Source organism: Nycticebus coucang, chromosome 16, assembly GCF_027406575.1.
Source record: "Nycticebus coucang isolate mNycCou1 chromosome 16, mNycCou1.pri, whole genome shotgun sequence".
Taxonomy (NCBI): domain Eukaryota; kingdom Metazoa; phylum Chordata; class Mammalia; order Primates; family Lorisidae; genus Nycticebus; species Nycticebus coucang.
Genome location: NC_069795.1, coordinates 61,696,383 through 61,717,732, shown reverse-complemented (window position 1 = coordinate 61,717,732; position 21,350 = coordinate 61,696,383). Strand labels below are relative to the sequence as shown.

General features: G+C 38.3%; 1 protein-coding gene across 3 annotated transcripts in view; it reads left to right on the top strand.

Annotated features, from left to right (window-relative positions):
* CCDC80 (coiled-coil domain containing 80) overlaps positions 1-21,350 on the top strand; it is a 79,103-nt gene that overhangs the window by 42,289 nt on the left and 15,464 nt on the right. For all 3 annotated transcript variants that reach the window (XM_053565872.1, XM_053565871.1, XM_053565870.1), the window contains one exon: positions 2,531-2,687. In XM_053565872.1, coding sequence (XP_053421847.1) covers positions 2,531-2,687 — 157 coding nt within the window. The remainder of the gene's footprint in view (positions 1-2,530; positions 2,688-21,350) is intronic.

Here is a 21,350-nt window from a genome sequence, read left to right as displayed (position 1 = left end):
TTCTATGCCTCTCTGCCCAAGATTCCTTTCATTTCCTAATTTAGACTGCTCTTGCTATGGGAGGTGAAGAGGAAGGAATAGGAGGACTTTCCTGGGGCCAGACCATGGAGACCAGAATCTCACCTCACTGATGGGTAAAGGCCCTGAGGTGAAAATAAACATCAGAGATTTTTATTTATGTAAGCAAGGTTCTCACTGGCTATCTGTGGTCTAATGCTACCATGTGTAGAGCTATGGGAGAACTACCATGCAGGGTGTCTAAGGTTCTGTTTGATTATATATTATCTGAAATTCTTAATCATACACAAGAGGGAAATGACTAGAGGGGGCTTTGAGGACTCATAAAATTGTGTCATATTATGGTCTGTCATGGATTGTAAGGGTCTGTGGTAAAGTATGAGATGAATGAAATTGAGTCTGTGTATGAATTTGGCTAGCTGTCCCCTTCAAACTCCTCTAAATATATTTTAGGTATGAGCTATTCTTACTTTAAAGTAGGGAGTCCAAAATCATTAACAGTACATCTCTTTCTCTTATCTTTGTTTTTTATTGTTTTGTGTTTTTACTTGAATGTTCATTTTATTTATGTCAGTAGAATGTATTATGAGCAAAGAACAGTCAGAAAGAAAGACCTAAAATACACAAACTTAAAACAAAACACTGAGGTCTTGGCTGCCATCGAAACCTGAGGAAATGTTTTCAGATGCCATAAAGCAAATTAAAAATAAATAAGTAAACCAAAATACCACCACCATAGCTTTTTATAGCCTCCTTAAATCTTTTCTTAAGGCTAAGTATGAATCAATGAATAAATTTGGGGGAATTTTATTATTTTCCCCTTAAGAAATTACATTTCTAAAGCAAACATTTCCTACCCACTATGTTCATTTGGCATATAAACACAGAATCAAAAATAAACTAGAGTACATTTATTTAAAATAAATAACAATCAGAAAAAGTAAATAAATGTGAAAATTTTATCCCAGAAAACCTTTGTTAATGTTCCACTTAAAGGCTATTGACCACATTTAATTTCCTTAATTGTGAAGGAGAGTATTTTGTCATTCATATGGAACTCATAGAAGGGAAAGTCTATGGCAGCAATAAACACATCTCTGATAGAGAAAAACAAATAGCTGAGACCAGATTTATTAACCATTTTTGATAAAATAGTTGGAGTAGGCTAATTTCCCCTCTGCAAAATGCTAAGCTAACCACCACAAACTTCAGAAATAGTTTATAAATTTAGGTGGATAAATAGGAATAGACTGAAAAATTTGAATTTGGTCACATGCATGAAATTATTTATAGAAAAATAGGTTATAGAGGCTTGCTTCAGAGCTTAATGATGAGTCAACAAACGGTGAATAGACAGAGTTCATTGTAAACATCAGCATGGTCAACAAAGTCCTGGTCATCAGAATAAAATTTTGCATCCTCCCTCTGCAGCATGAGCAGCACTATACTCACCCACTCATGGAGTGTAGTGCACAGCTCTGTTTCAGCTTGAAAAAACCTGGTGAAATCAGAGAAGGCTCAGAAGAGGGCAACTAAAACAATTGAGGAAGCAGAGATTACTCCGACTAGAGTAGGTTAGATAAAAACGTTGAGACATTCTTAGAGTAAGGGTTTGAGAGGATCTCTAAATAATAGGGCTATCTTCATTTTTTCCCAAATAATTATGTTTTCTCAGATGGCTGGTGAGTAAAGTATGTCTTTCCATTGCTCTTGTCTTTTCCCAGAAGTCAGAGTTCACAAAGTGAGGATTAGATTCAGGGGCCTAAGTGAAAAATAACAGGTCTGCTCAGGGTGACAGCTCGAGACTCTGTCTCAAAAAAAAAAAAAAAAAGAAAAGAAAAGAAAGAAAAATAACAGGTCTGAACTGAAGAGAAGGCTAAACTAAAAGTGAAAACCATTCTGTTGGAGGAGCGATATCAAAACACATCCACCACTGGCTCTATGCAGGCCTAATGTGACAAGGAATATTTTCTGTGTGGCAAAATATGGGCCAAAAAGCAACCATAAAAACTTTCTGCAAGGTTGCTTAATAAAAATTCTAAATCATAGACTGTTTCATAGCACCCAGGGTCTGGCTGGGTGGAATGTGAACAACTAGGTTTAAGTGTCTAGTTAGCTAATGAGGATAATGAAGATCAAAATGAGGGGAGAGATAATATTTATTGAAGAATTAATGCATGCCAAGTATTCACATAATGTTCACAACAGCCTTGCGAAATAAGTATTCCTATGCAGAGTTCACAAATGAGAAAAACAGAGACACCTGGAGACTGGTAATGAAGGTAAATAATGAAAGTGAATAGAAAACTCTAAGCTTCCTGGAGCCGTGGAAAGAAAAAAGAGGCCTTTCCAAATAGCCATTTTGGGGCCCAATTATGCCAGTCGTTCTACAGAATAGTGTGTAGTTTAGGTGTGAGTCATTGCCAGTCTACTCTTCCAAGTCATCACTTTGGGTTTTGCCTCAATCTGAAACTATCACTATAAATTATTATTTGTTTTTACCCACTTTTAGCTGATCACTGCTCCGAAGGCTGAGAACAACATGTATGTGCAACAGCGTGATGAATATTTGGAAAGTTTCTGCAAGATGGCCACCAGGAGAATCTCCGTGATCACTATCTTTGGCCCAGTCAACAACAGCACCATGAAAATCGACCATTTTCAGCTAGGTTCTCTTAAACTTTTTAATTATATTATTGTTTTTCTTATATGTAAGGTGAAACAGACTTTATGGGAGAGATAGGGCAAGGCGATAAAAAGGAAAATACAAGTGTCCAGAGGATGCTGTGCTTTGGTGACACAGATCAGTTTGCCTACTTATTTACACAGCCTTTCTATGGTGGCTCTGGGTTTAAGTTTTCTGCCCTTTGAAGTGAAAAATCAGCAAGCACTCTATTGTCTGAAAGTCAGTAAGATGGAGGAAATTGAGAAAAGTAATACAGTGTGGGGGAGGATCAGAGAGGTATTCAGACATGTTCTTCTGGATCTTGAGTCTTCCTGCCTGTGAGCAATACCATCTGATCTTCCTGCAGACTTTATGCTGCAGGTGACTCATCACAGCTGGGGCCTGCCAGACTCCTGGAAGTACTTGACTCTGGTAAGCCTGAGGAGGGAATTAACCAGAGCTGAGAGAAGCTGTTATGCTAAATGAAAAGTCACTGAAAATATGGACTGAATTGCACCCAAGTCCTTTTGGAGAGCAGAAGAATTTGGCTGAATTTAGAGTTTTCACAATTTTACATATTAATGATGTATGTGAGACTCATGAGGCATACAGCTTAGTGTTGGGCAGCTCAGATCTAACTCATTGCTGTTCTCATGGGAATGTGGCAAGACTTACTGTAATTAGTTAAGCTGCATAGTCAGAAGCCCCAAGTCTGACCCACCCAGTTTCTTTTATAATTACTACATCTCTTGGACTTTATTTAAAAAAAAAACACTAACCTTTTTCTTATATGTATTTTCTACTGTTTTACTGTTGCTGTTCTTGTTTTGATGATAATGAAAATCCTTAGAATAATCTTTCCATTCCATTCTTTGCATAGGCCAAATAGTTTTCATGAAATATATTTAATCTGAAAGCATCTGGCAGAATATAAAATGTATTTTCCCTGTTAGTTAACTTTTAAATTCAATATGTCCAACACATTTTCTCACAGATTTTTCTGGCATATGATCTTTATGTAACTGAACATATATTAGTCATAATTATGTAATAATAATGTCAATTTGATCTGAATATGGTTTAGATTTCTTAATCATATTTTTTTGGTGTACATACACTTGACAAGAAGTCATCCCTCTTAGTAAGTTAAGTGCATAATACAGTATTGTACAGCAGATCCCCAGAACATACTCAGTCAATGTACAGTAGATCCCCAGAACATACTCAGTCAGGGGTAAAATGTCAGTTATTCATTCTCTATATTAATTATTTCACCTTCTCCTAAGATGGTTATAAAGGGAAAATAAATAGCATCTTTTCCAATATACCATCATAAATTACTATGCATCAGTGATTGGTCTGTGGACATTTTTCCTGTGCTGTGTGTATGTCTGCAGGGGGAGAAAATTATTATTGATGTTGTAATTTTGGTCAATGATAAAATAGAAATGTCCTTGACGAAAATTACAACATCAATAATAATCACACAAACAAAAGACAAATCAAGAAATTCTGAAGGCAATCCAGACTCACAATTTCTTTGTTGTATGAGCTTGGGCAAGTTATCTCCTGAGTGTTAGCTTAGAAAAGAATTGAGTCTGTTTTATAGGCTGGGATAATGATTAAATATGATAATGTATACAAATACCTGTCAGGTAATAGGCACTATTATTGTGGTCATTGTCATCACCACCATCTGATTTGGCAGTCATCAGGAGGTCAGTGAGCTGTCCTAGTTGTTACTGGACACGTATAATTAATTGGAAAATACTTATAATTGCTTCTGCTAATTATAGAATGTTGACATGGGAATCCTGACAACTACTTTTTCAGGTCAGCCTGCAGTACTGCTCCTGGTGATAAAACTGCAAACCTACATATGTACTGGTTAACTGGGATTCAGCCCTTTGTTTCCTGGATTTTCAAATAGAAGCATGAAGCCAGTGAGCTTAATTATACTCCAGATGTCTAGAGAGGAAGTAGAGAGACTGGTGCTGGCTGGTGATGAAAGCCCTTCTCAGCCAGGTGTTCCTGGTGTCAAATGTGTTACCCACCAACTCTTCCACAAAGTGTTCTCATTCCTCATTTCAGAATTTGGAAAAATCATTGTACCTCCCACCTCAACCTCTATATGGTCTCATTATGAGCATCTGGTACTCTCTTGGCAAATTTTTAGCACAATCCTGCTGTTTTCTAGACATCTGGATTGAATATGAACTGTAGAGGAGTTGAGGTTTTCTTTTCTGTCTTATGGAAGTCAAGTATTATGACTTGAGTATTTACCTCTCTGAAGGCAGCCTGGACCTGATGGGAGGGCTTTTATTTTGTTTTTCATCTAACTCCTGGAAGGCCTTTTTCTCCTTGTGTCATGTCCCAGGTTACCCTTATGGGGAAAGCTAGCACTTTCAGCCAAGACTGGGAGTCAGCCTTGGGAAAATAAGAATTGGCATGAGCTCTGGTCTCAGTGAACCAAACCCCAGCCTTGACCGACTTTCAGCTGGAAATCTATCAGATGGCCTCACTTTCCTTAAAAATAAATCAAACACTCCTTACTATTCCAGGCTTTTATTGGGCCTTGAAAGTAGAGGCCCACATCCAACTAATGTGTGGGCTGTATTCACCAGTTCATCCATCTTGCTAAATGTATTTGGACATCAGTGATGGACTTACCAAGACCGAGAAAACTTACCTTAACATTTCAGGCTTCCGTCCAAAGAAAGTTGTTTATGCCTGAGTAAATTCCAATGCCACCTGGTTTTGACAAGACAGAGTATACTATACATGAAGTTTAAAATGACCTAACACGGTGGTACCCCTAACAGGTGTCCTCAAACTTTTTAAACAGGGGGACAGTTCACTGTCCCTCAGACCGTTGGAGGTCCGGACTATAGTTTAAAAAAAAAAAAAAACTATGAACAAATTCCTATACACACTGCAGGTATTTTATTTTGAAGTAAAAAAACAAAACGGGAACAAATACAATCACACCGCCTAATGTGGCCCATGGGCTGCAGTTTGAGGACCTCTGGCTTAGGGGGTAGGGTGCTAGCCACATATACCAGGGCTAGTGAGTTCGAACCTGCCTGGGGCCAGCTACAACAACATTGACAACTGCAACAATGACAACAAAAAAATACCTGGGCATTGTGGTGGGTGCCTGTAGTCCCAGCTACTTGGGAGGCTGAGGCAAGAGAATTGTTAAGTCCAAGAGTTTGAGGTTGCTGTGAGCTGTAACACCACAGCACTCTACCCATGGCAACAGGTTAAGACTCTGTCTCAGAAGAATAAATAAATAAATAACCAAATAAAATAAAATGGCCTAAGACATAAAGGCATTCTTTAATGGTATTTAAAATGCTAGGTTGGAGTAGAAATATTGTGGGTGTATGTTAAGTGGGCAGATTATAGACAAAGTTTGTCAGATAGGAGGAAGATGCTGGCTAATGGCACTTTACTGCAGCACGAGGAGAGGGGAGAAATACACAGCAAGCATGTTTCTTAGCAAAATAGAGAGATGAAAAATATGTTGACACACTATTTTATCACCAAGCTTTAAGGGCCAGAACACAGGACATACAAAATCTCCCTAAAAAGAATAGCCCGGGACCAGATGGCTTCACGTCAGAATTCTACCAAACCTTTAAAGAGGAACTAGTACCTATATTACTCAACCTGTTCCAAAATATAGAAAAAGGAGGAAGACTACCCAACACGTTCTACGAAGCAAACATCACTCTGATCCCCAAACCAGGAAAAGACCCAACAAGAAAAGAAAATTATAGACCAATATCACTAATGAATATGGATGCAAAAATATTCAACAAGATCCTAACAAACAGAATCCAGCAACACATCAAACAAATTATACATCATGACCAAGTCGGTTTTATCCCAGGATCTCAAGGCTGGTTCAATATATGTGAATCTATAAATATAATTCAGCACATAAACAAATTAAAAAACAAAGACCATATGATTCTCTCAATTGGTACAGAAAAAGCTTTTGATAATATCCAGCATCTCTTCATGATCAGAACACTTAAGAAAATTGGTATACAAGGGACATTTCTTAAACTGATACAGGCCATCTACAGCAAACCCACAGCCAATATCGTATTGAATGGAGTTAAATTGAAATCATTTACACTCAGATCAGGAACCGACAAGGGTGCCTATTGTCTCCACTGCTCTTTGACATTGAAATGGAAGTTTTAGCCATCACAATTAGGGAAGAAAAGGCGATCAAGGGTATCCACATAGGGTCAGAAGAGATCAAACTTTCGCTCTTCGCAGATGATATAATTGTATATCTGGAAAACACCAGGGATTCTACTACAAAACTCTTAGAAGTGATCAAGGAGTACAGCAGAGTCTCAGGTTACAAAATCAACATTCATAAATTGGTAGCCTTTATATATACCAACAATAGTCAAGCTGAAAAAACAGTTAAGGATTCTATTCTGTTCACAGTAGTGCCAAAAAAGATGAAATATTTGGGAATTTATCTAACAAAGAACGTGAAAGATCTCTATAAAAAGAACTATGAAACTCTAAGAAAAGAAATAGCTGAAAATGTTAACAAATGGAAAAACATACCATGCTCATGGCTGGGAAGAATCAACATTGTTAAAATGTCTATACTACTCAAAGCAATATATAATTTTAATGCAATCCCTATTAAAGCTCCACTGTCATACTTTAAAGATCTTGAAAAAATAATACTTCGTTTTATATGGAATCATAAAAAACCTCAAATAGCCAAGACATTACTCAGAAATAAAAACAAAGCAGGAGGAATCTGCTACCGGACCTCAGACTATACTATAAATCAATAGTGATCAAAACAGCATGGTACCAGCACAAAACCAGAGAGGTAGATGTCTGGAACAGAATAGAGAACCAAGAGGTGAATCCAGCTACTTACCATTATTTGATCTTTGACAAGCCAATTAAAAACATTCAGTGGGGAAAAGGTTCCCTATTTAACAAATGGTGCTGGGTGAACTGGCTGGCAACCTGTAGAAGACTGAAACTGGACACATACCTTTCACCGTTAACTAAGATAGCCTCTCACTGGATTAAAGATTTAAACTTAAGACATGAAACTATAAAAATACTTAAATAAAGTGCAGGGAAAACTCTTGAAGAAATCAGTCTGGGGGAATATTTTATGAGGAGGACCCCCTGGGCAATGGAAGCAGCTTCAAAAATGGGACTTGATCAAACTAAAAAGCTTCTGCACAGCCAAGAACACAGTAAGTAAAGCACATAGACAGCCCTCAGAATGGGAGAAGATATTCACAGGTTATGTCTCTGACAAAGGTTTAATAACCAGAATCCACAGAGAACTCAAATGTATTAGCAAGAAAAGAACAAGTTATCCCATTGCAGGCTGGGCAAGGAACTTGAAGAGAAACTTCTCTGAAGAAGACAGGCGCACGGCCTACAGACATATGAAAAAATGCTCATCATCCTTAATCAGAGAAATGCAAATCAAAAGTTCTTTGAGATAGCATCTAACTCCAGTAAGATTGGCCCATATCACAAAATCCCAAAACCAGAGATGTTGGCGTGGATGTGGAAAAAGGGAACACTTCTGCACTGCTGGTGGGAATGCAAATTAATACATTCTTTTTGGAAAGATGTTTGGAGAACACTTAGATATCTAAAAATAGATATGCCATTCAATCCTATAATTCCTCTACTAGGTATATACCCAGAAGACCAAAAATCACATTATAACAAAGATATTTGTCCCAGAATGTTTTTTGCAGCCCAATTCATAATTGCTAAGTCATGGAAAAAGCCCAAGTGCCCATCGATCCACAAATGGATTAATAAATTTGGTATATGTACACCATGGAATATTATGCAGCCTTAAAGAAAGATGGAGACTTTACCTCTTTCATGTTTACATGGATGGAGCTGGAACATATTCTTCTTAGTAAAGTATCTCAAAAATGGAAGAAAAAGTATCCAATGTACTCAGCCCTACTATGAAACTAATTTATGGCTTTCATATGAAAGCTATAACCCAGTTATAACCTAAGAATATGGGGAAGGGGGAGAGGGAGGGGAGGGAGAGAGGAGGATGGGCAGAGGGAGGGTGATTGGTGGGATTACACCTGCAGAGCATCTTACAAGGGTACATGTGAAACTTAGTAAATGTAGACTATAAATGTCTTAACACAATAACTAAGAAAATGCCAGGAAGGCTATGTTAACCAGTTTGATGAAAATATGTCAAATGGTCTATAGAACCAGTGTATGGTGCCCCATGATTGCATTAATGTACACAGCTATAATTTAATAATAAAAAAAAAGAAAAAAGAGAACACAGGACATTTTATAGGCCAAATGAAGTTCTTCAGTAGCTACTTTTGAAGGAAGGAGAGTTTGAGAATAATCAATAATAAGAGAAGTGGAAAAGTTGAAGAATGTGAACTATGACAAGGAGAATGTGTCCATCTGATCCCTTACTTCGCTGAGTAAGGACTTTATAGGTGAATTTTTAAAATAATATCTATAAATGAGAATAATACAGTACATATCATACTCTGCCTTTGATCCTGTTGAAGAAAGTCATTCTTTATGGATAAGATTCACGATTATCAGGATTCATCTATTGAGTACATTGTAGGGGTATATGGCACCCTTCCTGGGAGAAGGACCCAACTACAACGCAGACTGTGGACTTTATACCTTTCAGATATAAATAATGTAGACTAACTGTTTGTATCCTCATATTAACCCATTAAAAAAAAACCCCAATGCTGCTTTCCCTCTGGGGAATTCTAGAAAATTGACCCTTTGCCCCCAATCCTTTTTTCATTAGTGGGTGACAGAGGCTGGCAGCTGCCTTCTCTATAGTTTGTCACCCTGAGCTGGGAGGTGAGGCTAGAAGGGTTGTTAGATTTCCACATACTGGCCAGGTGTTCCCCTTTGTTTATTCTGTCTTTGCTTATGAACCTCGAGTGCCCTGCAGGCTAGGGAGCCTGTATCCCAACTTGCTGAGTCATCCTAGTCCACTGCCCTTGCTACTTCCAAGGTCAAGCATATCAATGCCAGAGGATCAGAGGGTGAAAAGTCCCTAATAAGTCCAATGTACAAAGTAAGTGTTTGAGGAATACAGTGGAAGGGTTAACTCTTCCATTGGCAGTCATCAAAGTATCAGAGAATCTTGAAAAGTGGGTTGATTTAAAGGAGGGGCCTTGAAAAAGGAGTACTCTTTTTTTTTTTTTCGCAGTTTTTGGCCGGGGCTGGGTTTGAACCCTTCACCTCTGGCATATGGGGCTGGAGTCCTACTCTTTTGAGCCACAGGTGCCACCCAAAATGAGTACCTTTTTTGATAGGTGATGGCTCTATCAAGGTTTCTTGTGTTTTTGTGTAATTTTTCAAAGAAATGATACATTTTCTGGATTCTAAAAAGGTACACACAGAGAAGTTGTATGTTTCTCCTGACCCCTTTATTCTGATACTCCCTGCACCCATAGATAATCATTTTTATAATTCCTTGTTTATACATTTAGTGTTTGTTTATGCAAATGCAAATAAATATAAGTACCTATTTTCCCCTTCTTTGATTCAAAATATGTGTGTATATGTATATTACACACATACACATATGTACACACATACATGTATGTACACACACACACATATATATATTCTGTTTTATACCTTGCCTTTTTCACTTAAATTATATCCTGGATATCTTTTAGACACTTGTATTATTTTTAATATTTTATTATTATATATTATATACATTTCATATATATACATCTCACATACATAGAATAATAACTGTACAAATTTATTACTTGTGAGATTGTTGGTACATATTTATAATAAAGCCTAAGAAGCAGGATTTGTGACCAAACAGAAATATATCTAATTTTGTTGGATACAGCCAGATTTCTCTCCACACAAGTTGTATTATTTTGCCATTCCACCAGTAATATTTAAGATTGTCTATTTCTCCAAACCTCTCCAATTTGAGTATATGATCAAACTTTTGAATATTTTTGACCAATGTGATATGTAAAAATGGTGTCAGTGTGGGGTAGTGTTGGTTTACATGCCTCTTTTTATGAGTATGGTTGAAAAACTTTTTATATGTAAGGGACATTTATATTTCTTTTTTTTTTTTTTTTTTTTTATTGTTGGGGATTCATTGAGGGTACAATAAGCCAGTTACACTGATTGCAATTGTTAGGTAAAGTCCCTCTTGCAATCATGTCTTGCCCCCATAAAGTGTGACACACACTAAGGCCCCACCCTCCTCCCTCCATCCCTCTTTCTGCTTCCCCCCCCCATAAACTTAATTGTCATTAATTGTCCTCATATCAAGATTGAGTACATAGGATTCATGCTTCTGCATTTTTGTGATGCTTTACTAAGAATAATGTATTCCACTTCCATCCAGGTTAATACGAAGGATGTAAAGTCTCCATTTTTTTTAATAGCTGAATAGTATTCCATGGTATACATATACCACAGCTTGTTGATCCATTCCTGGGTTGGTGGGCATTTAGGCTGTTTCCACATTTTGGCAATGGTAAATTGAGCTGCCATAAACAGTCTAGTACAAGTGTCCTTATGATAAAAGGATTTTTTTCCTTCTGGGTAGATGCCCAGTAATGGGATTGCAGGATCGAATGGGAGGTCTAGGTTGAGTGCTTTGAGGTTTCTCCATACTTCCTTCCAGAAAGGTTGTACTAGTTTGCAGTCCCACCAGCAGTGTAAAAGTGTTCCCTTCTCTCCACATCCACGCCAGCATCTGCAGTTTTGAGATTTTGTGATGTGGGCCATTCTCACTGGGGTTAGATGATATCTCAGGGTTGTTTTGATTTGCATTTCTCTAATATATAGAGATGATGAACATTTTTTCATATGTTTGTTAGCCATTCGTCTGTCATCTTTAGAGAAAGTTCTATTCATGTCTCTTGCCCATTGATATAAGGGATTGTTGGCTTTTTTCATGTGGATTAATTTGAGTTCTCTATAGATCCTGGTTATCAAGCTTTTGTCTGATTGAAAATATGCAAATATCCTTTCCCATTGTGTAGGTTGTCTCTTTGCTTTGGTTATTGTGTCCTTAGCTGTACAGAAGCTTTTCAGTTTAATGAAGTCCCATTTGTTTATTTTTGATGTTGTTGCAATTGCCATGGCAGTCTTCTTCATGAAGTCTTCCCCCAGGCCAATATCTTCCAGTGTTTTTCCTATGCTTTCTTTGAGGATTATTATTGTTTCATGCCTTAAATTTAAGTCCTTTATCCATCTTGAATCAATTTTTGTGAGTGGGGAAAGGTGTGGGTCCAGTTTCAGTCTTTTACATGTAGACATCCAGTTCTCCCAACACCATTTATTGAATAGGGAGTCTTTCCCCCAGGGTAAGTTCTTGTTTGGTTTATCAAAGATTAGGTGGTTGTAAGATGTTAGTTTCATATCTTGGTGTTCAATTCGATTCCAAGTGTCTATGTCTCTGTTTTTGTGCCAGTACCATGCTGTCTTGACCACTATGGCTTTGTAGTACAGACTAAATTCTGGTATGCTGATGCCCCCAGCTTTATTTTTGTTACTAAGAACTGCCTTAGCTATACGGGGTTTTTTCCGGTTCCATACAAAACGCAGAATCATTTTTTCCAAATCTTGAAAGTACGATGTAGGTACTTTGATAGGAATGGCATTGAATAGGTAGATTGCTTTGGGAAGTATAGACATTTTAACAATGTTGATTCTTCCCATCCATGAGCATGGTATGTTCTTCCATTTGTTAATATCCTCTGCTATTTCCTTTCTGAGGATTTCATAGTTTTCTTTATAGAGGTCCTTCACCTCCTTCCTTAGGTATATTCCTAGGTATTTCATTTTCTTTGAAACTATGGTGAAGGGAGTTGTGTCCTTAATTAGCTTCTCATCTTGACTGTTATTGGTGTATACAAAGGCTACTGACTTGTGGACATTGATTTTATATCCTGAAACATTACTGTATTTTTTGATGACTTCTAGGAGTCTTGTGGTTGAGTCTTTGGGGTTCTCTAAGTATAAGATCATGTCGTCAGCAAAGAGGGAGAGTTTGACCTCCTCTGCTCCCATTTGGATTCCCTTTATTTCCTTGTCTTGCCTAATTGTATTGGCTAGAACTTCCAGCACTACGTTGAATAGTAAAGGTGACAGAGGACAACCTTGTCTGGTTCCAGTTCTAAGAGGAAAAGCTTTCAGTTTTACTCCATTCAGTAAAATATTGGCTGTGGGTTTGTCATAGATAGCTTCAATCAGTTTTAGAAATGTGCCACCTATGCCTATACTCTTCAGTGTTCTAATTAGAAAAGGATGCTGGATTTTATCAAATGCTTTTTCTGCATCTATTGAGAGGATCATGTGATCTTTATTTTTGCCTCTGTTAATATGGTGGATAACGTTTATGGACTTGCGTATGTTAAACCAGCCTTGCATCCCTGGGATGAAGCCTACTTGATCATGATGAATGACTTTTTTGATGATAAGCTGTAATCTGTTGGCTAGGATTTTGTTGAGAATTTTTGCGTCTATGTTCATGAGTGAGATTGGTCTGAAATTCTCCTTTTTGTTTGGGTCTTTTCCTGGTTTTGGTATCAGGGTGATGTTTGCTTCATAGAATGTGTTGGGGAAGATTCCTTCTTCCTCAGTTTTTTGGAATAATTTCTGCAGTACAGGAATAAGCTCTTCCTTGAAGGTTTGATAGAATTCTGGAGTGAAGCCATCTGGACCAGGGCATTTTTTACTTGGAAGCTTTTTTATTGTTTCTTTGATCTCAGTGCTTGAAATTGGTCTGTTCAGGAGGTCTATTTCTTCCTGGCTAAGTCTAGGGAGAGGGTGTGATTCCAAATATTGATCCATTTCCTTCACATTGTCAAATTTCTGGGCATAGAGTTTCTGGTAGTATTCAGAGATGATCTCTTGTATCTGTGTGGGATCAGTTGTTATTTCCCCTTTATCGTTTCTGATTGAGGTTATTAGAGATTTTACTTTTCTATTTCTAGTTAGTCTGGCTAATGGTTTATCTATTTTATTTATTTTTTCAAAAAACCAACTCCTTGTTTCATTAATTTTCTGAATGATTCTTTTGTTTTCAATTTCATCGATCTCTGATTTGATTTTGGATATTTCTTTTCTTCTACTGAGTTTAGGCTTAGATTGTTCTTCTTTTTCCAATTCCATAAGATCTCTTGTGAGATTGTTGATGTGCTCTCTTTCTGTTTTTCGAATGTAGGCATCTAAAGCGATGAATTTTCCTCTCAAAACTGCTTTTGCAGTATCCCACAGGTTTTGGTAGCTTGTGTCTTCATTGTTGTTATGCTCAAGGAAGTTAATGATTTCCTGTTTTATTTCTTCCTTCACCCATCTGTTATTCAACAGAAGATTGTTTAATTTCCATGCCTTTGGGTGGGCTTGAGCATTTTTGTTAGAGTTGAGTTCCACCTTTAGTGCCTTATGGTCTGAAAAGATACAAGGTAAAATTTCAATTCTTTTGATTCTGTTGATATTTGTTTTGTGTCCCAGGATATGATCAATTTTGGAGAATGTTCCATGGGGTGATGAGAAGAATGTATATTCTTTATCTTTGGGGTGGAGTGTTCTATATGCATCTATCAAGCATAGTTGTTCTAGGGTCTCATTTAAATCTCTGACATCTTTGTTTAATTTCTGTTTAGAGGATCTGTCCAGCTCTGTAAGAGGTGTGTTAAAGTCCCCTGTTATGATGGTATTATCAGATATCATATTGCTCAGACTGAGTAAGGTCTGCTTCAAGAATCTGGGAGCATTTAAATTGGGTGCATAAATATTTAGAATGGAAATGTCTTCTTGTTGTAGTTTTCCCTTGACCAATATAAAGTGACCATCTTTGTCTTTTTTGACTTTAGTTGCTTTAAATCCACATGTATCTGAAAATAAGATTGCAACTCCTCTTTTCTTCTGAATTCTGTTTGCCTGAAAAATTGTCTTCCAACCCTTGACTCGGAGCTTTAATTTGTCTTTTGAGGCCAGGTGTGTTTCTTGCAGACAGCAAATGGATGGCTTGTGTTTTTTAATCCAGTCAGCCAATCTATGTCTCTTCAGTGGGGAATTCAAGCCATTAACATTTATTGAGATAATTGATAAGTGTGGTAGTATTCTATTCGTCTTATTTGGTGAGAGTCCATTGCTTAGTTTTATCTTTTGCATCAGTGTGGAGGTTAGGTTTTGTCCTTTGATTTCTGAGTTCTTACTTTGCTGCTGATCCATTGTGGTGGTCAGTGTGCAGAACAGGTTGAAGTATTTCCTGTAGAGCTGGTCTTGTTGTGGCGAATTTCCTCAATGTTTGTATATCCGTAAATGATTTGATTTCTCTGTCAATTCTGAAGCTTAGCTTAGCAGGGTACAGAATTCTGGGCTGAAAATTTTTCTGTTTAAGTAGGTTAAAGGTAGATGACCATTGTCTTCTTGCTTGGAAAGTTTCATTAGAGAAGTCTGCAGTAACTCTGATGGATTTGCCCCTGTAGGTCAACTGGCGCTTACTCCTGGCAGCTTGCAGAATCTTTTCTTTTGTCTTGACTTTGGACAGGTTCATCACAATGTGTCTTGGAGAAGCTCGGTTAGAGTTGAGGCGACCTGGGGTCCGATATCCCTCTGAAAGCAGTGTGTCAGACTCTTTGGTGATGTTTGGGAAATTTTCTTTTATAATATTCTCTAGTATGGCTTCCATTCCTCTGGGGCATTCTTCTTCCCCTTCTGGAATTCCTATAACTCGTATGTTGGAACGCTTCATAAAGTCCCATAATTCTGACAGTGAACGTTCTGCTTTCTCTCTCTTCTTTTCTGCCTCTTTTACTGTCTGAGTTATCTCAAGAACTTTGTCTTCTACCTCTGAAATTCTTTCTTCTGCATGGTCTAACCTGTTGCTGATACTTTCCATTGTATCTTTAAGTTCCCTAATTGACTGTTTCAGTTCCTTCAGGTCTGCTATATCCTTTTTATATTCTTCATATCGTTCATCTCTTATTTGATTCTGTTTTTGGATTTCCTTTTGGTTATTTTCCACTTTATTAGCAATTTCCTTCATTGTTTCCATCATTTCTTTCATTGTTTTCAACATGTGTATTCTAAATTCCCTTTCTGTCATTCCTAACATTTCTATACTGGTGGAATCATCTGCAGTAGCTACCTCATGGTCCCTTGGTGGGGTTGTTCTAGACTGGTTCTTCATGTTGCCTGGAGTTTTCTGCTGATTCTTCCTCATGAGTGATTTCTTTTATCTGTTTCCTTGCCCTAATTTTCCTTTCACTTCCTCTTGCTCTTTAAGTTCTTGTGCCTGTGGACTAAGGGTTATAGGACCAGAAGGGTGAGAAGGTTGAGGAGCAAAAAAAGGGGATGAAAGAAAGGAGGACTGAGTGATAAGAAAAAAAGAAAGATAGAGAAAGGAGAGGGTTGGGTATAAGGAATATTGACAAAGAGAAGAGAGGCACAGAAAGAGGGAGACAGGGCAATATAGGTGTACAGTAGGGTACTTTGACACAACCTTAAAAAACCCCACCTTCTGGGGGTGCCCAGTTGCGTGGTTCCCTTGAGGTCAGCAGCGCTTTGCTAACCTGATCAGACACAGTACCCCACCTCCACCAAGTAGAGAGGAAAGACAAAAATGCTATAAATCAAACCAAAAGAAGCAAACAGAAAACTTTGCGGGGATAAAATTGGGTGAAAAACCAAATAATATCGGTAGAAACACTAGCAAAAATGAAGTTGAAGTTATTAAAAAAGGCAGCAATGGGAAATTATAATTAAACTAGGAAAATTGAGAAAGAAAAAGGGATCTGTGTGGAAAAGATTGAAATTAAAAAAACAAAAGAACATCAGCAACGTCAAAATAAACAAACAAAAAAAACAACCAAACCAAAAAAAAAAAAGAAGAAAAAAATACACAACCAAAAACAAAGCAGTTTGTATATGTTATTGAATATTGTCTGGGCAACACGTGGTCTTCTGGGGTATGAGATGTTAGTCACAGTTCTGATACGACTGGAGGCTGCTGATTTCTCAAACCCCAGCAGGTAGACACCCTAAATCTCTCTTCAGCCGACTTAAAAGGCACTTTGAACTTGTAAACTTGCTGAGCAGAAGCTTTCCCAGCTTTCTCGCTGGAATCGCTGCTGAAGTGGCTATCCACTTACTCAGTGTGCCAAAACCGGTCTCACTCTGCCCCTGAGGGTTAGGGCTGCAAGGCGGCTCAAACCCCACCCTTAGGCTACTTGGTTGCTGGGTTACCAGCTCCCACCCGTTTCTAGCTCTGGGACCCTGAGGGCGGAGCTTGCCGGGGCAGATCACTGACAATGGATCCGTGTGACCCACCGCCAAACTCTATTAGCTCCGTCTGGCTCAGCGGCTCAGACTGGGGCCCTAGAAAACGGCCAAAGTTCTCCGCACTCCCGCTCAGGCCTTCCCCACGGCGGTTCAACTCAGTGCCAAGTCCAAGGACATCAAAACAGTTCACAGGTAAGGCCTTTCTGGTTTGCAGTCTCGCTGCTACTGAACTTACAGTTGTGGGCGGGTTTAGACGGATTGAACACACGCGACCACCCGCCGGTTTTCCACTGTTTTAGTCCTCCTCTTGGGGTCCAGAAGTCTCTCGCTGACTCCCTGTATCTTCATAGGAGTGATGATAGGCAGTTCCCACCAGCCAGAGATGCCTGGAGTCCTATCTCCCCAGACTCACGGTGCCCAGATGCAAGGAAGCTGTTACTCGGCTGCCATCTTGCTCCGCCTCCGGAACATTTATATTTCATTTTTTGTGTTTTTTGCCCATTTTTCTAATGGATTCTTGGTCTTTTTTATCTTCATACATAAACATTTTATATAAATTAGAAAAAAAAATCAGACTCTGAGCTCCCTTTCCACTCTAAGACAGTGACTCATTACTTTAGGGATAGGGTCCAGGAATCTATATTTTTAAAATGTTGTTCAGGTGATTCTGATTTGCAATTATGTTTGAGTTAGAGTAGAAGGTTGAGTACACAGTAGGATGGAAAGAGAGGGCTAGAAATGTAGTTTGACACCTGATTTTAGATTTCAAATACGAGAACAAAGAATTCAAACTTTATTTGGTAAACAAAGATTTCTGAATGTATTTTTCAAATAAATTTTAAATAGATTTTCAGACTTGGTGGAGTCAGTCTGTAGGGCAGAATATCACCTGGACAGGACACTGATAGGACAAGTTGGTCTTTCTAAAGAAGAAGTGAAAATAGCAACTTCGTGATCAGGAATGGCCAGGTTAGTTCCACCTATCAATTCAATCCAGTCACTCATGCCTCTGTGAGCTAGCATGTAGGAAGATGACTTACTCACAGAGTGAAAGAAGAATAAGTGGATCAACTGTAACATCACTTAAATTTATATATTTCCAATCAAAAGGAAGTAAGTCCCAAGCTAGAGGCCAAGGGTATCCTAATCAAAATAATCTGCCATAGACTGCTCAACAGTCTTGAAAATATTCTTAAAATAAAAGCAATTCAGCTTTTGCTGGAGTCTGCCTCCAAATACATCTTAAGCACAACCAAGAGATTATTAGCCTGTACTGACTTCTCAAAAAGAATAGTTATATTTTAAATACCTTATAAATATGTTTCATACAAACTCAAATTTTAAAAATGTATATGGATGTTTTCTCAAAAACGTTCTGGCTGTTTGTGGGGCTCACAATCTCAAAGGACGGTGTGAGGGTTTGACAGTCCCAGAATCATTCATCTTATTGACTCTGTCCCTCACTACTCTCTTTTTTCATGTGATATGATACCCTTCCTAAGGGAGAGTTTTAATGATTACCAAATCTTTCCAGAGTGCCAGAAAGTGTACAGGCTGGAAGGATATAAAAGACCAAGATTCAGTCTTTGCTGTTGAATTATTGTTAGGGGGAAGACAGGCATGTAATTGGTTGCAATACAAGGTGATAAGCATTATTTCAAAAGAATGCAAAAATGTTTTGAGTGCAAAAGTGACGTAAAGACGGATTGCACAGGTAATTAAGAGGACTCATGTGGACAAGGGGCTGGATAGTATTGCAGGATAAAAAGGCTTGTTTTTAAAAACTAAAAATAAAGAATTAGAGCATAAAATATGGAGGAAGAGTTAATAAATAAGTTAATTCAGATAGGCTGGATCTATGTCAAAAATGGCCTTGCATGCTATGATAAGGATTTGGATTTTATCCTGTGGACAGTAGCTCTGTCCTTAGAGTGCCCCTAAACTTGTTAAAATTCAGATTCCTGGGCCTCACTGCCTATGATTCTGATTCAGTTGGTCTGGATTCAAGGTGTGCAATTGTGACAAGTGACCCAGGTGATTGTGATGAAGGTAGACAGTGGGTCTACTAGAGGGAAACTGGAAAATTCTGAAGCAATGGGAGCGTCTGAAGTAGCCCAGACATTGATGGAATGGTCAGAAGTTAGGGAAGAGGAGGTCAGAGAAGGAGAATCTATGGATGTCACAGAGTAGAAGCAGTTGCATATGGAAGCCTTAAACATGATGTCTGGCACACAGTTAATGTTGAGTATGTAATAATCAAAGCTGAATTTTCTGCAGTGTCATTGCTGTCTATAGTCAGTCATGGAGAGACAAATACATGAAGAGATTTACTATTATCTGAATTTGACCACTGATATTTGAGGCCAGGGTCTCTAAATGATAATGACCTAGGCAAATATCCTACTTCTAGATCCAGTTCTTAATAGCAAGCAACAGAGTTGACCCTTCCTGGCTATCCATTTCCTCAAAAATCTTAGGTGCAAATTTCACATACGGGCTTAGATTTGGAAAACACTTCAGCTGAATCAGTACTGTGTGCACAGTTCAGAATTTTTTTGTTTGTTTGTTTGTTTTTGTTAAATCATAGCTGTGTACATTAATGCAGTCATGGGGTACAATGTGCTGGTTTTATATACAATTTGAAATATTTTCATCAAACCGGTTAACATAGCCTTCATGGCATTTTCTTAGTTATTGTGTTAAGACATTTATATTCTGCATTTAGTAAGTTTCATATGTACCCTTGTAGGGTGCACTGTAGGTGTGGTCCCACCAATCACCCTCCTTCCACCCATCCTCCCCCCTCCCTTTCCCCATATTCTTGGGCTATAATTGGGTTATAGCTCTCATATGAAAGCTATAAATTAGTTTCATAGTAGGGCTGAGTACATTGGATACTTTTTCTTCCATTTTTGAGATACTTTACTAAGAAGAATGTGTTCTAGCTCCATCCATGTAAACATAAAAGAGGTAAGGTCTCCATCTTTCTTTAAGGCTGCATAATATTCCATGGTGTACATATACCACAATTTATTGCTCCATTTGTGGGTCAATGGGCACTTGGGCTTTTTCCATGACTTAGCAATTATGAATTGGGCTGCAATAAACATTCTGGTACAAATATCTTGTTAAAGTATGTTTTTTCATCTTTTTTGTTTCCAATCCCTGCAGCCCTTGACAAGAACTAGAGAGGTTAGATGGAACTTGGATGTATTTAACAAAAAACTGCCAACTCTGTGTTGCTTTCCCAGAGTGAGGAGACCCTCCTGTTTACTTAGCCCAGAAGTAGGCAGAAGGCAGAGTGCAGCAGAGATCTGTGGCGGGAGCAGGAGCTGGCCTCACATGCACGTTCCTCAGACTTTGGTCTGGAGTGGATTCTGTCCTACTGTAGAGTTGCCCCCACCCTAGTTGGATCCAATGCCACTTGTGAACTTTTTTTTTGTTGGCAGATTCTCCTACTCAGCATAAATATGTAGCTATTTCTACAGTTTGTGAGTGCAAAATGTTTCATTTCCAATGTTTGGTTGAAATAATTCAGAAAACATTTTGTCTGAAAGGATAACCTAGACTATGAAATTTGGGTTTTTACTGTATACTAGTAGAACAAAGTTTAACTTAAGTCTTGGTTCTAGGTCCTCTCTACCATTGAGTATGAGGCATTTTGGTGTAGTAGATAGAGTACTGGATGGAGTTACCTGAGTCCAGCCCTTTACCACTCATTATTAAATAGCAATGTGAACTTAAGCAAGTCATTTCTCTTCTCAGGTTCTGTGGCAGACTGAGTTTTCTGAGAAGCAGACTCTGAGTTTTGCATGCAGGAGGTTAATGGGGTGTATGCTCAGAAACAATGCAGTCCAAGGGTAAGGGATGCATGATTGACCCAAGGAAGAATTTGAGCTGCAAAGCATTTAGTTCTTCAGAGTAGTCCACTTGTAGACAAAGGGGGCAGCTTTTACATCTATCCCCTCCCTCATTGCACCAACTATTAAATGTGAGTTGTCCCCTGATGGTGGTGTGACTTGGGGAAGGCAGCTGTCCTCTAAGGACAGCAACTCTCAACTCTCCCGCTGCTAATGTTCATAGCAACGTTAGTTCTGAAGCTAGGATCTGTATGGTACACCACAGTGTCCTCTATAGTTCCTTAGTTTCATCAATAATTGGTTAGGTTGGCCTGGTTGATATCTGTATTCAGTTATCTATTGCTACAGTAAGGCTATGTAGCAAAACCCCACAAAGCTCCATGGTTTACAACAATAAACGTTTATTTAATGACAAGTCTGCAAGGTGCACCAGATCTGGGCTGGGCTTGGTTAGGTTTGCCCATGCATCTGTAATCAGCTATGGTTTG